The 16,565-nt window shown below is 40.8% G+C and overlaps 1 protein-coding gene across 2 annotated transcripts; it reads left to right on the forward strand.

Annotated features, from left to right (window-relative positions):
- The first annotated feature begins 345 nt into the window (after nt 1-345).
- On the forward strand, nt 346-14,229 carry hp1bp3 (heterochromatin protein 1, binding protein 3). Of its 2 annotated transcripts, XM_049581088.1 has the most exons (13): nt 346-491; nt 966-1,046; nt 3,409-3,598; nt 4,357-4,419; nt 4,537-4,693; nt 4,804-4,947; nt 5,199-5,258; nt 5,750-5,889; nt 9,017-9,107; nt 9,336-9,495; nt 10,715-10,826; nt 11,215-11,376; nt 12,997-14,229. In XM_049581088.1, exons 2-13 carry the CDS (start codon nt 980-982, stop codon nt 13,511-13,513), a joined length of 1,863 nt encoding a protein of 620 aa, XP_049437045.1. In that variant the 5' UTR covers nt 346-491; nt 966-979; the 3' UTR covers nt 13,514-14,229. The 2 variants fall into 2 exon arrangements, with proteins under 2 accessions (XP_049437045.1, XP_049437054.1); XM_049581097.1 differs by lacking the exon at nt 4,357-4,419.
- The last annotated feature ends 2,336 nt before the right edge of the window (nt 14,230-16,565 follow it).

The following is a 16,565-nucleotide window of genomic DNA, read 5'->3' on the forward strand; positions in this document are numbered from 1 at the left end:
CTTGGTGAAATTAATCATGTGCTCAGATTGTATTGACCTGTATGGTAGAGGATATCAAGTTAACTCAACATACGGACTTAAACCCTCAATAACACGTTTTAACTTTTTAAAACATCGAAAGAAAAAGAAGTTTGCTAGCTAGCCTATTTCCTGTTAGCTTGACCGGCTAAAGCTAACGGCAGCGATACTGCTGCACTTTATTTAAAATTGTCCAGTGCACTTCATTTGGTTGCTTTAAGGTAATTTGAAAATGTTTAAAAATAGACTAAAAGATATTATTTCATATAACGTTAGTCAAAGGGTTATTTTTATTTTTTATGTTTTGTTTTGTTTCTTAAAGGTTAGTGTCGGCTCGGCTGTGACGTGCCCGTGTGACGCTGCGACGTCACCAACGGTCCTAACGGGGCGGGGCTCGTAAACAGAGAAATCTAAATAAAGGATCGTGCAGAATTTTTACTCCAAAGTATCTCACTTTTCTCCACAAGTAAAAGGTAAGTTTGATCCGCGTTGTGATAACTCATCAAATAAATGTGTAGTTGCACGGATGCGATGCTGGAGAAAATACGTAGGCCGGCGGTTTTTACTCCATGCAACTGAAATGAATTTTATCTGCCGTGTGCGACGCGACGCCATTACTGTGTGTACAAACCGACGGACAAAATGGCGAAATTACCAAAAAATCCTGCAACTCATTTTCTGGCTCGTGTGAAGACTGTCGAAATGTGTTTGCGAAGGCTGGCGGAGGAGCCTGAGAGCAGTGCACCGTCTTGGAGGTGGCTGCGATTAGCGAAACACAAAAGCAGCTCTTCTTGTGTGTAAAGATAATGGGCCTCAATGAATGAAGTGGGATTGGCACGGTCCACCATGTTTCACGGCGCACGTACACAGGACGGGCCTCGGGACAGTGTTGTGCGTTAATGTGGTTTCCCCTGGTGTTACGAAACGTGTTTATTTTCCTCATCCAGGTAAATCTCGTGTGATGCCGATACGCCGAGCAGCAGCGACTCCGACCCCGGAGAAGCCCCCCTCCGTTGCAGCAGAGGAAGGTGAGGCTGGGGTCGTCCATCACCTGAACCAGAGACCCGTGAACGCACCGTCATCACTGACACAGCTCCGGTCTCACTGCAGCCCACACAGCCCTACACTGTAGTCTGGGTATTCAGCATGGCCTCATGGCTGTGTGGGCATGCAAAGTTTGTTTTTACACCCTTTAGTAACAGGAACAAGTACAAATCAAATATCAGAATTAAACTCCGCAATATATTTGGTGCTTACATGCAGACTTAAATTAGAATTGGGCAATATTATGTCCTTGAGGACAAAATGTACATACTTTGGGCATGTTGGACAAGCAGGCAATTAAAACAAGTCCAGAATTCTGCATTACACCAGTTAAAATTAGAAAAAAATAAGCGTCTTGTCCTGCATTTTGTCGTCAGAAATCCCCAAGTGTCATCAAAACACTTATTTTAAAGTGCAAATAGACATGTTTTTAAAGTTAAGTCATTATTATTAAGTAAATATTGATTATAAAATGTAACTGCCATAGAATAAAGACACCATACGTGTTAAGATTGGTTCCCTATAAGCTTGGCACTATGTAATTCTGTCTGCCACTAGGTTTGATCTCCCAGGAAATTGACGTCCCACCTTGATTTATGGCTCAAAGTGCCATTGCGCAACCAAAACAGGAAGAGAATAGTTGTTTCCTGGTAGCTATCTATTGCCATCCCCAGCTACTAAAGAGTATCAACACAAGTTCTTTGCAGTTACTATCCTCAGCTGTGGAAATGACGGACACTGGACAAACCAAAGTAACCGTAGAAGTAACTGAAGCACGAAGATGAAATGCAAAGTAATCTGGTATCTTTGCAACAGGCGCTAACATTAAAACCACTTGGAAACTGTGGTGGATGTTGAAAAGTTCTCTGTCGTCACTTTCGGTAATGTCTCTGAAGTCAAAGACTAGGTTAAAGGTTAGGCCTAGCTGCAGCAGATACAGCCAATCAACAGTCACAAACTGAATAGTGCACCACAGTGTGGAAATCAAACCAAACAAAGACAATCAATCAAGCAATCCTGCACAAGTCAAGCTGTAGAATTTACCTTTAAGTTCCATAAGGAACTTCTGTTCCCCCCCTCTGTAACTCATGTTTCCTGTTTGTATCTACCTCACTGCTTCTTTAAAGGAATGCTTTACCCACAGAACGATCATTTGTAAATCAATTGGCCACGCTGTGTTACCTTGAATTTTGTGAAAATACTGTTGTTTTTCTCGCACGCCTCACTAGAAGACGGCAAACGCATTGATTTTTCAATTGATTGGAGACCGTGTTTCACTACAGCGAAACTATATCAAACTCTCATACACCTCGTGCAGTATAATCCAAGTCTCATTTATCCAGTCATATGCTCAGTGCTTCGGAAAAAAAACGTGCATTTTCCCTATAAAACCTTAGACTTTGAAGAGTGTAGACAAGTTCAACTTTCAGTTCAGTTTTAAATTGCAAGGTTTTCAAAAGATGCATGTGTTTGGGAAGTACTGAGTGTGCGGCTGGACAAATGAGACGTGGATTAGACGGCAGGAGTTGTGTGAGAGTTGTAAATGGATGTTTCGAAATAGTTTTGTTGTTAAACGTGGTCCCCAATATATCAATAAGTTCTATAACTTCCGTGGAGGCAGATGGCAAAACTTTTTAACAAATTGAAAGTAACACAGCACGACTTACTAATATACAACTGGTCATTTGGTGAGTGAAGACATCCTTTACACTAGTAAATCCCAATTAATGGGTCATGGGTCCATTCTGAATGGACCACAACTGACTCACAAACGTGTCAGATTTGTTTAAAAAAAAAAAAAAAAAAAACACTTAATTTTGAAGTACAGCAAATTTTTTGAAGTGCTGTTTCCTGCTGTTGAGTGTGAATAACAGATAGCTAGTTAACAGAGACAGCAAACTAGCTCAATGACACGGCCAAACCTAAGTAAGATGCTGAATATATTAAGCTGTGTGGACCCTGAACTAATGACTACGGAGAAATCTGGACACTGTGGCTGGACCAGTTGGGAATCACTGCTTTACATTACAGATCCTGACACAAAATTGGTCGTGGAAGTTTATTTGTGGGTGTTAATATCATTACCCAACATATATTTGTAAAATTATTTACATACTTGTGAGTATTTTGCTCTACAAAATTCCCCGACAGTGTCTCTTTCTCTTTCAAAATAGCTTACATTGTTCTGCTTTGGGAAATCATTTGGAAAAATGTCACACAAACCAAATAGAAAACTACAAAAGACAGTATTTTTTACAGTGGAATAGTCGGTCAGCTACTGTTTGGAAAAAGAAAAGTCATTGCATTGTTTCCCCACTCATAGTTTGTATGGTTTCCTCCTTTCAGAGCCTGAAGCATCCTCAGAGGAGTCCCCCTCCGCTGATGAGGAGCAGGCCGCATCTTCAGCTGCGCCAGCCGAGGGCGATGAGGGCGACGCTGACGCTGAGGCCGAGGGCGAAACAGGGCCCACAGAGAACGGAGAGAAGGCTGAGGGAGTGGCGGAGGAGAAGGAAGGAGAAGGGACCGGGAAGAAAGAGTGAGTTCCACCAGAGAGCGAGAGTTGCAACTCTGAACGCTGCGATATTTCACTTTGATAGCACTTTTATCTGTTTATATGATCCTTACCTCTGCTGGATAACAGCAGACTGCTCCTCCTGTGGTTGCAGTGTTGCATTTCCCAAAGGATGCGACCTGTCGCAGCCACGTTCATCAGACAGATATGAGACAGATGTGTCGGTCCCTTTGTCCGCAGTCTTGGAGGAGTGCAGGAGGGGAGGACGTAAGCGTCATGAGAGTCTGACAGTTTACCAGCTCAGTCCAAATCTGAAAACTAATAGAGAGAGCAGCAGCATTCACTACAAGCTACTAACAGTCAGAATAATGCTACGAAAATATTTTTGTTTCGCCTTCTTAGTACAAAAATAATTAAAATATGTATCAAGCCCTGCACTTAATCAGAATGTTTGGACATTTCTAAAGCATCGTGGACAAAATATTTCATAAAAATAATGACCTCTGTGTAGAGCAGTTTTCCAAGATATGTACCTAGACAGTGGAAAAAACTCAGCTGCAGGTGATGAACTATTACTGACATTAAAACCTGGCTTTCACAGTTAATAACTCCTAATTTCTCCTCCTTGTCTTCTCCCAGACCTTGACAAAGCAAACATTCACTTCTCTGCACATAGTACCCTAGCTTAGCAAGTCATTTGGGGTCAAATTACAATGGTGATCACTAAGACAGATGTTCTCAAATTTCATTTTGTCTTTCCCGTCGGTGACAAACGGACAAAGTGACAAATGCAAGGACTGCGCGGCTGGACAGTGTGCAACACACTGCTATGTTCTCCTACTAAGGTGAGGATGTGATAAAGATAAGGGTGGTAACAATCACAGTGAAATATCGCTTCTAAAGAAACGAACCACTTCACTGAACCCGTGTCTCGCTCCTCCTTTTTTTTTTTGCGGCGGCAGGTTGAAGGATGGCTACAAGTACAAGAAAGCCAAAGTCAAGAAGGTGAAAAGGACGATTCCTGCATGGGCCAGCGTCGCTGCCAGCAAAAAGCTTCCTGTCACCAACTTTGCAGGCACTCAGAACAAAGTGGATAATATCCTCATCGAAGCTATTACGGTGTGTACGAACTCTGTAAATCCATCGATTCAGTCCGTACCGTGTGTTTGTTTTTCCCTGATTTTTTTGCTATTAAAAAAATCTGATCCCTTGTCCTCGTGTCTTCACAGTCTTGTAATGACAGAACCGGGGTTTCGTACCAGTCTGTCATGAAATATATCCTGAAAAAATACCCGGGGATGGAACTCGACAGGAAGAAGTTTCTCATCAAGAAGGCAATGAAGAAACATTTGGAGAAGGGAACCATCAAACAGGTAAATGTTTCTCACGCAGGGATATAGATAAGATTGATGCATTGAGTGAAGCTTAGTTGTAAACCAGTTCGACAGACATGCTAACATCAAACCCTTTAATGGCCCTGTGCACACTGCTTCAAACTTTGGAAAAATCCTAAGCTTCACAGGCTTTGGTGCATATTGTCCATTTACAGATGTTCATTAAAATGTGTAGGAAACCATGAAGCGTTATCACTTATTTTCTTGTTTTTGCTCCGTCTCTCACGCAGCTGAAGGGTAAAGGACTTTCAGGAACCTTCACCATTGGGAAACAGCCCACCTTGTCGAAGGTACGTTACAGCAGAGGTCAGAGTCTCTGCTCGCTGTCTAGCAACAACTAATTGTTGTATACTTGGGTTTTCGTAATCAGTGAGCATTAGTGATGCTGGGAATTTGTTACTGTTGGACAGAGTCCTGTGTTCAGTCTCTGTGCTAAACTAAACTAACCAGCTGCTGGCAATAGCTTCACATTTAATGGACAGATATAAGAGTGGTATTAATCTTTCTCTCATCTAACTCTCTGCAAGAAAGTGCATGTGCGTATTTCCCTGAAATGTGGAATTACTTCTTTAAATCATGAGTTACATTTGGACTGCAGCGTTTCTTTACTGATGTCCAACTAGCCCCACAAGAGAATACCTTCAGTAGGAGATGACAGCACAATATCTGATAGGTCTAATTCTTGTGTTATTGATGATGTAGTGTCAGCAGTTAATTTTCCCCTAAAAGAGTATGATGTGTTGGGTTGTAATCATGATGTCTTCAATGGGTGGTGTTTTAGAAAGCTGCTCAGAAGATGGAGTCTCTGGGAGATGCTCTTCCTCTCATCATCACTCGGCTCTGTGAGCCCAAAGAGGCGTCCTACAACCTGATCAAGAAATACCTAGAACAGCACTTCCCCAACTTCAACATCGAAAAGAGGTACAGAGTATTATTTTCTGTTGAGTGTTGTTTTATGTAACTTTACAGATAGTGCTGCACGATATGATAAAAATGTTGCGATTTGAGTGGACAATATCGCAATTTGCGATTACAAAATAATTTTAAAAATGGTATCATTAGTCTTCTTGCTTGATTCAGTGTTTCCCCTACTATTACATTAGGGTGGCACTAACCTGACCTGACATAGTTATTGTTATGGACAGTGTCTAAATGACCATCAACAGACTGCGCACAGTCAAACACGCTGCTGGCACAGCACGGCACTGTACCTACAGCGGAGCGAGCCTGTGTTGCGTTCAGGCATTGTCACGTAAATGACAAATTCCAACACGCCATAGCACAACACAGCAGCCTGTCAAGTGGACCGAGCCCGAGCAAAATTTTTCATTTGTAATTATATAGCTTGTTATGGAGTCTGTGATTTCCCTGTGACACTTACAAATGTTTGTGTAACTGTGCTTGGATGTTGTGTTATGAGGCTCTGGCAGCTTTCAGTTGTTTCTTTGTCTTTAACGTTACACAGCTCGGCTTTCTCTCACATGCACTCTTCCTACTTTTTTCTGTGCTGTCTCAAGTGCTGATATAGATTGGTCGTGTTGCCGCGGGATGTGGCGACTTTAACTTTTAAACTTTTACACAGCTCCTCTTTCTGTTAAACGTCGCTGTACCTGAATCCAAAGTATCACCATGTAATAGATGTTGCGTGTTTTTTTTTTGTTTTTTGTTTTTCCCCGCCACCAACTCAGCCTGTTCATGGTCGTGCTCATGCTCCTCTTCAGCGTCTGTGTTGCCAACACAGCCGCTAAAAAAGATGTGCAGACATGCAGCTGTGACCAACAGTTAGTCACAGCTGCATGCCGGATAGTCACCTGACCATTAGGGTTGGGTACCGTTCATAATTGAGCCGATATGGTACCGGTATCTGGAATTCGGTACCGATACCAAACGATACCTTATTTCAGTACTTTTTAACCCTATGGGCCCTAGGCCTTTTTGGGGTATTTTTACTACCTTTACTTTTAGGCTCATATCACAGTCATTAAAAAGGCTACATACACATGCTATATCTTGTTTTTGGGGGTTTTTTTTTTTTTTTTTCCAGGACAATCTGGGCTAACCAGATTTGCCATCACTCCATGTCCTTCTATGTGCCTGTATTTTATATAAATTTTTATATCAATGAAAAAAACAAATCCATGTTACTAAATTCTTACATTTTTACATGTATCTCACCATAGCAAGTTGGAAAATGACATATTCTACCATATATGAAGAGGGGAGACTCTCTGGACTCTGGTAATATAAGAACCATGATGCTGGGACATTCTGTCACTTCACAGCTGTCCAAAACGTGGTTTGTGCCAGGCGGACATGATTGCCAGTATTTTTTCATTATTGCAAGAAATTCCATGTGTTTTATCTGAAAGAAACATGCAATATTTACATCTAAGATAAAATAGTCAACCAAGTGCAATGATGTCCTCCAAGATAATAGGCTATTTGTTTTTCAGTTTCAGTTATATATTGGGGGGGCATTTTGGGCATTGGTGGGGGGGCACGTGTCCCCCTCAATGTATATGGTGACTACGGCCCTGTCAGCATGCATAATTAGGCTGCAGTTGTCTGGGTGCACAAAGGTGAAGTGTGCTGGTCTTGTCATACAAAGTTTGATAGAGTGTCAACTGGACAATATGGAGATATTTGCATCTTGAAAGCCGGACTACAAATGTGGATAGACAGGGAGAAACACAGGCAAGCCTAAGACGTGGTAAGATATGATATTCCTCACTATATGAAGTGACTGATAATAAGATCTGTATAATGGATTGTAAAGAAATTCGTCAGGATTTTATTTTGTAGACACTTGATCTGTATTTATAGCGTGATGGGATGACAGCACAATGATGCGTGTGGTCCTGCACTTTCATGTGATATGCTTGGCATTTCTATGCGACCCTGCATTCGCAAGTAATCCATCCAAGAGTAATGTGTGTGCAAAGTTGTATGAAAGCTCTGTCATACATCATTTTATTGTAACTTTATCAGTTTTTTTTTTCGCTGTGAAAACATTGGATTACCGACAAGTGCTTGGCCTTGTCGGAAAGCTACAGTTCTGCCGTTTGACGTGATATGCATGGCCTCTCGCTATGACGCACGGTCGCGGAGAGAATCCACAGAGAAGAACGGGTGTGAATTTGGACCCACTATGTGTCGCTGGGGCCCATAGTCTAAACTTCTTAGTTTCTACATTTTATTGAAAACATTTAGGAACTGTGCTGCACGTTAACTTTTGTCTGCACATTTTTTTGTCGCCATTGTTGCTGAGTCTGAGGTGCGAGCCATGCGCTCTCGCTCCACCTCCACCTCAGGTACTGAAATTTGGCACCGTTTCATTTTAAGTGAATTGGTACTCGGTAGTACCGACGTGAATCAGTACCAAGTACAAAAAGTACCACGTTTCGGTACCCAACCCTATTGACCATACGTGCTGCACGCACCAGGATAGCTTGTGGCCATGATGTCAACAGACTCCACACACTACAGCAGAGGTAGTCACGTTCATAGGCACACATGTTGACATTTATTTACATTAAATGTGGCAAATCGCAGCATTTTATGCGGTTATGTAATCGCACAGCCTGACATCGCGGTTGCGATTAGATTAATCGTGCAGCACTATTTACAGACAACCAAGACTAGAATTGATGATTATTTTTTATTGTTCATTCATGTATTACTTTTAATTCTAACAAGTCTTTAAAGTTTCCAGTTTCAAACGGACAGACAATTAAAAATCAAAAACAAATCTTGAACTGATGATAATAATTAATGGAGTAGATTCAAGCAACTTGTTTCATTTGGGAATCTGTAAACGGCTAATGTTTAATATCGTCATTGATGGTAGAAGATGAATCCGTCCATGATCAAAAGTGGAACTAATTTAACAGTCAAACAATTTCTTTGGCACTACAGCATCAAAATTAACATTCCAGCACACACACACTGGATTTTAGTGATTCAGTAACTTACAAAAACGGAGTGTGTAAATCTGTGTTATTAGCTGAGTTTATTGAATATGTTAATGATTAACTGACCTTGTCCTCAGGCCAGACGTCCTGAAGTCAGCCCTGGTGAGGGCGGTAGAGAAAGGACAGCTGGAGCAGATCACTGGGAAAGGCGCCAGAGGGACTTTCCAGGTGAAGCCTTTTTATTAATTATTGTCCAAATGAGTCACAACTGCTGTTAAAAATAACAAGTAGCGTATAAATTGTGACCTGCTGGTGAAGTGTAGTTTGCAACCTGCTCTGTCTGCTGTTTATATTAAAGCCACCATGGTGGACAAAGATGTAGCTGATTACCTGTACAGATTCGGTAACGGGGAAATCACGTGATAACTTAAAAATGGTTTTATCTGACTGTCGCAGCTGAAGCGTACCGGTAACCAGGTCCTGCTGAAAGGCACCAATCTGGAGGACGCCATCACCGCCGCCATCACAGCCATGAATGAACCCAAAACCTGCAGCACCACCACCCTACGCAGATATCTAGTGGACGCAAACAAGGACAGAAAGGAGTACCAGTTAGGTAAGAGTCTCTTTTGGTTGGATGTCTTAGCAGGACGGCTGCTGACCACCTGCTGCTTCCTCTGGTACTCACAAATTCAGTTAAGTAATTTCAAATGATTGGTTTCCAGCTGAACGATATGAGGAAAATATGCAATAACACTGCTGGATATTGCTACAACTATATTACTTGCAATAAACGGACCACTCATTTTTATGGACAGAATTTCAAAACTCCAATTTTTCAAACTATTCACACATAACTTCAGCTAGCGGGCTCACTTGAAGGGAGTTATGGAACGTTGTGAGAAAATGAAGAAATGTTTGTGATGATTAATAAAACAACACATATCGTAATGCAGCTCAAATATCGAGCTGCATTACATCAACAGCTACAGAAAATAAATTTGCCATTATGTTACATTACGTGGAAGGTTATCCGCAGAAAATTACTGCAACACTTTCTTTATACACCACAAAATTCCATAACTTTTCCAGGCCTAAAAAAAGTTGTTAAAAATTTCCACGAATTTTCCGGGTTTTCCTTGACTGTGGGAACGTTGTAATAAATAAACAGATATTATAGCAGTTCTTGGCTGAGACTCTAACCGTACCCGTGCCTATTCTCTTCTCCTGTATCCTGTCACACTTTCCTCCTGTAGCTCGGCAGCACTAGTCAAATAAACCTCTTTGCATGTGCGCAGATTCTGCCCAATCAGGCAATGACTCGCGCTGAGGGCCCAGTGTGATTTGCCAAAGAGTTAACTACATGGCTTATGTTAGACAAAATAGCTCCTACAGACAGAATTTTATTTTAATAATGTAATATTTTATGTTTAATCCTTAAATAGATTTAATAGCAAATGCTAAAGTAGAGATTTGAGATTATTTTGCCTTAAATTTTGCTCCAACCTGTTCTTTAGGTTTGTATTCAACATAACGCCTTATTATCTCAATGAAATATTCTGAAACTAATGTCGGTATATCTAACACAAAAAGGCAATTTATGATTTTTGCCAATTAAAAAAGAAAAATCTGCATTGCTGGTGAGTTAAAAAGGTTGATTACGGACACTTTAAGATCTAAAGTTTGTCTCTATAACATAGACCATCTTGCATTTTGTAATGAAGAGTTAAAGTTCAGAAAAAGTGAAATTCAGATGAGCTGACTATGAAACCTGAAACTCAAACACACTTCACTGTGAGCTTTGGTGTCACTAAAGTGGGAACTCTTTTCTTCAGTGGCCAATCTGAGGAGGACCCTGACGAAGTGTAAAGTACTCGGCTGGATGGAGCAGATCACGGGTCACGGCTTCACAGGGACCTACCAGCTCTCCTTCCCATTCTACCCAAGGTTTGTCTGCTACATGTAGAGAAAAGCTTTCTTTTATTTAGTCATTAAATACTCAGAGTACCTTTTTTTTTCTTTAACACACTTTGACTTATGGTTTAATAATCTCTATATTTCTGGCACTGGTGGCCTTCAGTGTCAAAAAGACACAGTGGCAGTCATTAACACTTACGACTGTGCTCTAAAATATCCCTCCCTACAAATGGTCTCCAACTTTTTTCTCTTTAGTCGATGTAATGTGCTTTCTATAGTATATACTGTAGTTTGACAACATGTAAATATTTTTCTATTCACACACCAGGCTGGTAACTTATAGCAATCTTTGGAGACAACATTTGTGGAGAAATCTCTTGAGACGCAGCAGATAAACAATTTCTATGTCTCTCTTTAGCCCCACCATCTTGTACCCAGACAAGTTCAAAGAGCTTCCGAAGAAAACCCCCCCGCCTGCGACCAAGAGGAGGCGGACGGTGGAATCTTCTGACGAGGAAGAGGAGGAGGAAGAAGAAGATGAAGAAGAAGAGTCTGAGGACGAGGCTCCCGCCCAGAAGAGGTGAGTGTAAAAATTTGGATCCATTAGTGTCCTTAACACAGGGTTGTAGTCTGCAGGGAGTCTCTCCATCATTTATTACGACACCTCAGTGAGTGCTTTGCTCAGAAACACGGAAGCGGACCGTGCAGTCCAGCCACATCTTCATCAGGTCAGAATGTTTAAAAGTGGTTACAGCATCTTCATAAACGCCTCAGAGAAGTTAAAAATTCAAGTAGTGCACAAAGTAAATGCATCATAGCACATTAATCCCAAAGATTTGCAATTTGAATTACAGAGACAATAATGTGTCAGAAACGTGTTTAAAAGTTAGATGAAAGGAAACATTTAATATTTTACAAGCGGAAAACACAAAATGGTATTAAACCTCTATATTTCCACATCTGTATCATATTATACACCAACATAAACGGACTGGGTGTCTAAATTTGATGCCTTTGAAGATATGCAGAAATTTCCTACAGACAGTGTGTGACTCACACAGAAGTAATCTCTCTCAATCATCACTTATGACCCACTAGAAATTTATGGTGGTGTATTTATCTGCCGAGACTCTGCCCTCTGCCTGCGTTTTTATATTTTCTGTGCTCGGGACGTTGATAGGTCTGTGCCCCCACAGCGCTCAGGTGAGGTTGGGACTTTATAAAAAGGTAGCGACCAGGTGCCAGACTGTAAGCAGCAGGCATCCAAGAGACACATTGCTAAAGAGAGTAAATTTAGCAAGACCAAAAGGAGAGTGAATCTCGGGTTGGCTACTTTCACTTTCAGTTGCAGGTGTGTTAACGAACAGTTACTGACAATCTGCAATGTATACCTTTTTAAGAAATGAAATAACGAATGATATAACCCAGTGCCAAGTAGTATCGAAACTTCTTCAATCAAACAATACCTGCATTTGATTCTTTTTGCGCCAGGAGTGTGATCCGAGACAATCCTGACTCTTGATATTGCTGCTCTCATCTGTTGAATGGTCAGTGTAACGTCTGCCTGGTTGGCATGAGCTAACATCCGACAGCAAGCCGTTTAACGGTCGTGACAGAAAGGGCTTCACTGTCGTTAAACCCATTAAGAACTGTTAAGTAACGTTAACTGTGTGAGTGGAGCTCACACTCCTGCAGCAGCAGCTAAAACCTATACAGCCGGTGGAGTTGGCAATTCATCACACCAAACCATTCTAAAGTTTGGCTGTAATATGCTACTCCATTCACAAGTACTCAGTTGGTATTGTTGTTTTTTAAGCGATACTTAGCCCTAAACATTAATGTATTTTATGGTCGAGACTTTGGACAGTTAACAAGAAGAAGCTTTACCACGAAGAAGTTGAAATATGAAAGAAATATTTTCACCACGTTTTTGGTTCAGACCTCTTTGTGTCAGTATCTGAGAGGTAAACATGTACAATTTTACCTTTTTAAAGAAGAAAAGTGAAACATTAGTGTCCACAACTTTTTAAAATATTTTGACCCGATGAAGATAAAACTTGGATCAAGATGATGTTGGCCATCTGTACATCATAGCTGTGCAGTTTGGAGTTGGTGTGCAGGTGTTACTCTTTTCACTGATTGAACCCTCCTGTGACACCTGTGTACCTAACTAACGGCTCCTTGTTCAAATTATTCATAGAAAATCTCAGAAGAGGCCTCCACCCAAGGCTCGCCGTCCCCCACCAGCCAAGAAATCTCGGAGCTCTAGTCAGTCAAAACCTAGTGGCAGGGGACGCGCTCCCTCCAAGAAGTCTCCAGCCAAGAAAGCAGTGTCCTCAGTGAAGAGACAAGGAAGGAAACCATCAGTCGCTAAGAAGGAATCCACAACGCCGTCTAAAGCCACCCCCGTCAAGAGAGGAGCTCCTGCAAGAAAGCCCAAAACACCAGCAGTAAAAAAGCTAAGCAAAAGGGGCTCCAAGCGACCGGTGTCCAGAGAGTCTACTCCAGAGCAGGAGGAGGAGGAAGTAGTCACAAAGGAGACGGCGAAGGGCGGGTCCAAGCGATCAAAGGCTGAGTTGTCCCCTGAACCTGCAGTCAAAAAGGCAGCAACCAAAAGGCGGTCTGAACCCGAGGAGTCTCCAGAAGAGCCCGTCGTCAAAGGGGGGGCAAAGAACAGCAAGCAGTCCACTCGTAAGTCCAAGAGAGGGAAATACTGAGGCCGGGAGCGGCTTCCACGAACTGGGCCGCTCTGAATATGCAGCAGTCTGCCGCTTTGTTTTAGTGCTCTCTCTTTCTCTCTCTTTTTATCATTTTCTCCCTTTTTAACAGGGCAGTAGTTTTTTTTATTTCTATTGTAGAATAAGAACATTATCCTACCAAGTTTACTGTACATTGAGAGTTTCTGAATTTCCTTTTTAATCACCATGTTGTAGAAAAGCTCAGTTAGTGTTGCCGTTAAAACAGATGTGACCAGCTGCCTGATCGGGAAAGCATAGCAAGATCCGACAAACTGTAACTAGAGCCATGTAGTGACTTCCGTTTTTATATCTGTTCCTCATCCACTCTATAAGCGTTGGCAGCACACGTTCCTAATATCAAATCAGTGTTTTGGAGGGTTGAAAAAGAGTTCATTTTAACTTAAAAACATTTAAATTGTTCCTAATGACATTAATATTTTATAAAACTCTGATTTTGAAGGTCTCGTCTTCTGTCCTGGGATCAGATTACAGTTTTTTCGGCCGTGCAGCACTGCATCAGAACCTAAATTTTTATCTATATTTGTCCTTATATAATTATTATTATTATTATTACTAACAATGATTGATGTTTGTTTATTTAAAAAAAAAAAAAGCCCCTGACAAGATAAGGCTCGAGGATTAAACACTATGTTAGTATTCATTTCAAACACACTGGGGGGGGGGATGTCTTTTTTGATATGTGTGTGTAATCGAGCATATACATACATTGATTTTATTGCTTCACAGCTGTAATTCAGTACCGAACTGTAAGAAATGTGTGTTGTGAATAAGAAAAAGGAGGATAATAGCTCATACATACCCTGCATGCATGTATTCCTTGTGTTGTTAAGCTTTTTTTCCAAGTCATTAATAAAATGGCTATATTTGTAAACTCTGCTATTTTTTTTTATTATTATTATTTGATTCAGTGTACAGGTAACTTACATTTTCCAGATTCCAGAACATGAAGAAGTGTTAGATATGGGCTTAACTATTATCAGTCATCAATTATTAGTTGAAAGGATTTCTTCATTTAAGTATTTCACTTCTCGAGGGTTGTTCTTCAGAAAAACAAATAAATAATGACATAAAAAAAAAAAGACGAGGGTGAATCTTCACCTAATCACATTAAGTGGTTTTACAGTCTCTTCTTGTTTAAAAAAGAGGGCTTCATCATCCTGTTCGATTTCATGAGAAATGTTGTAATTGCATTTTGTTTTTAAGAGTGTGTAGATTATATTTAATATTAATTGGTTAAATTACATTTGGCACGGTGATGCAGTGGTTAGCACTGTCACCTCACAGCAAGAGGGTTCAAGGTTCAGTCCCAGGAGGAGCCGCTCTGTGTGGAATTTACATGTTCTCCCTGTGTCAGCGTGGGTTTTCTCAGGGTACTCCAGCTTGCTCCCACAGTCCAAAGACATGCAGGTGAACTGGTGACTCTAAATTGTCTGTAGGTGTGAATGTGAGTGTGAATGGTTGTCTGTCTCTATGTGTCAGCCCTGTGATAGTCTGGTGACCTGTCCAGGGTGTACCCTGCCTCTCACCCAGTGTCAGCTGGGATAGGTGACCCTCAAGAGGATAAGCGGTTACAAAAATGGATGGTTAAATGACTTTTTTCACATTTGTATCAAACTTGTTGAAGTGCCAGAAGTGTGCACAGTGGTAGCATAAGTAAGTATTTTTACTCAAGTACAACTTTAAAGGCACTTGTACTGTGGTTTGTCTGTCTTGTGCTACTTTCCCCTTCACTACATGTCAAAGCGAAACATTATACGTCATACTTCCTTCAATGTGTTCGACAGCTATAATTACTACTTACTTTTAAGATTTAGGTTTATAACAAAATGTGTGTGATAAACTTACATAATAAGATTACACTGATATTACATCTTAAAAAGAAAACGTTAAACCAGTGGTTTGCAACCTTTTTGGCTCGTGACACCAGTGACATATCAGTGTCTGGTTTCAGATGTTCACGAGTTGGAGCAAATATTTCTTCTGTAAACTTCTCAGATGGCTTTGACTGAAATATGTTAGCATCCAATATTTAACTAAAAAAAGATTATGTAAAAATCCAATCAAAATGCAAATTTGTATTGCAGACCACTCCCACATATCGTTTTCCTGTCTGGTCTTGCAGCAATAAGGGACTGAAGTAAGTTTAGCTATATATAACATTTTTCAGTGCTCACTCGTACTGCGGGTCTGAGCAACTCTAACTTGGCTGACTCAGACTCAGACTGAGAAGGGACTTCACAAGTGTGTCCAGCTTGGGAAAAAAACACGACGTACAGTAAATTTCCAGCACAGAGCTTTTATTTTGAAGTGCTGTTTCCTTCTGTAGGGTGACTGTTGCACAGGTAAGAGACAGAGACAGTAAACTAACTTGATGAGACGGCTGACCACAAGTGTGACACTGAAAGTATTTAGCTGTGTGGACCTTTAACTAATGACTAGTAATCTGGACCCCGTGGCTGGACCAGTTGGGAGCCACTGTTTCAACAGTATTTTAAGAGCGGCAGCACTTTAACAGATCACACAAAACTGGCTGAATCCACAGGTGCTATAACTGGAAATGGAAATAATAAAGAACAGGATTAGAACGCTTAATTGTTTGATGTGAAATGGAAGAGAATACTGAGAAATATTATACAAAAATTCAAAAGAAGTAGAGGCAGAAAGAAATGAAAGATATTCCCTGAACCAAAACCGTTATATTCTGGCTGTAGGCATTATGATTATCTGGTTATACATCCATACGACCCATTCTTGTGAGGACGATATCTCAAAAACACCTTGAGGATATTTCCTCAATAGACCGAATCACAGTGTTTATTTACATGAACTTCCAGATAGACAACCCATTCGTAATGTACATTAAAATGAAACGGCACTGAGCAAACCTTCCTCAGTTGGTTAGTTTTTAGGTCCACCAAAAAAATGTATATCAGTTTAAGTTTACGCTTTATTTAGAATATTTTTACCTTGCAGTAAGACAGCGTTTCCTGGCAGGAAATTGAAGCTGTTC

This window comes from Epinephelus fuscoguttatus, linkage group LG1 (assembly GCF_011397635.1).
Source record: "Epinephelus fuscoguttatus linkage group LG1, E.fuscoguttatus.final_Chr_v1".
In the NCBI taxonomy this organism is placed as follows: Eukaryota; Metazoa; Chordata; class Actinopteri; order Perciformes; family Serranidae; genus Epinephelus; species Epinephelus fuscoguttatus.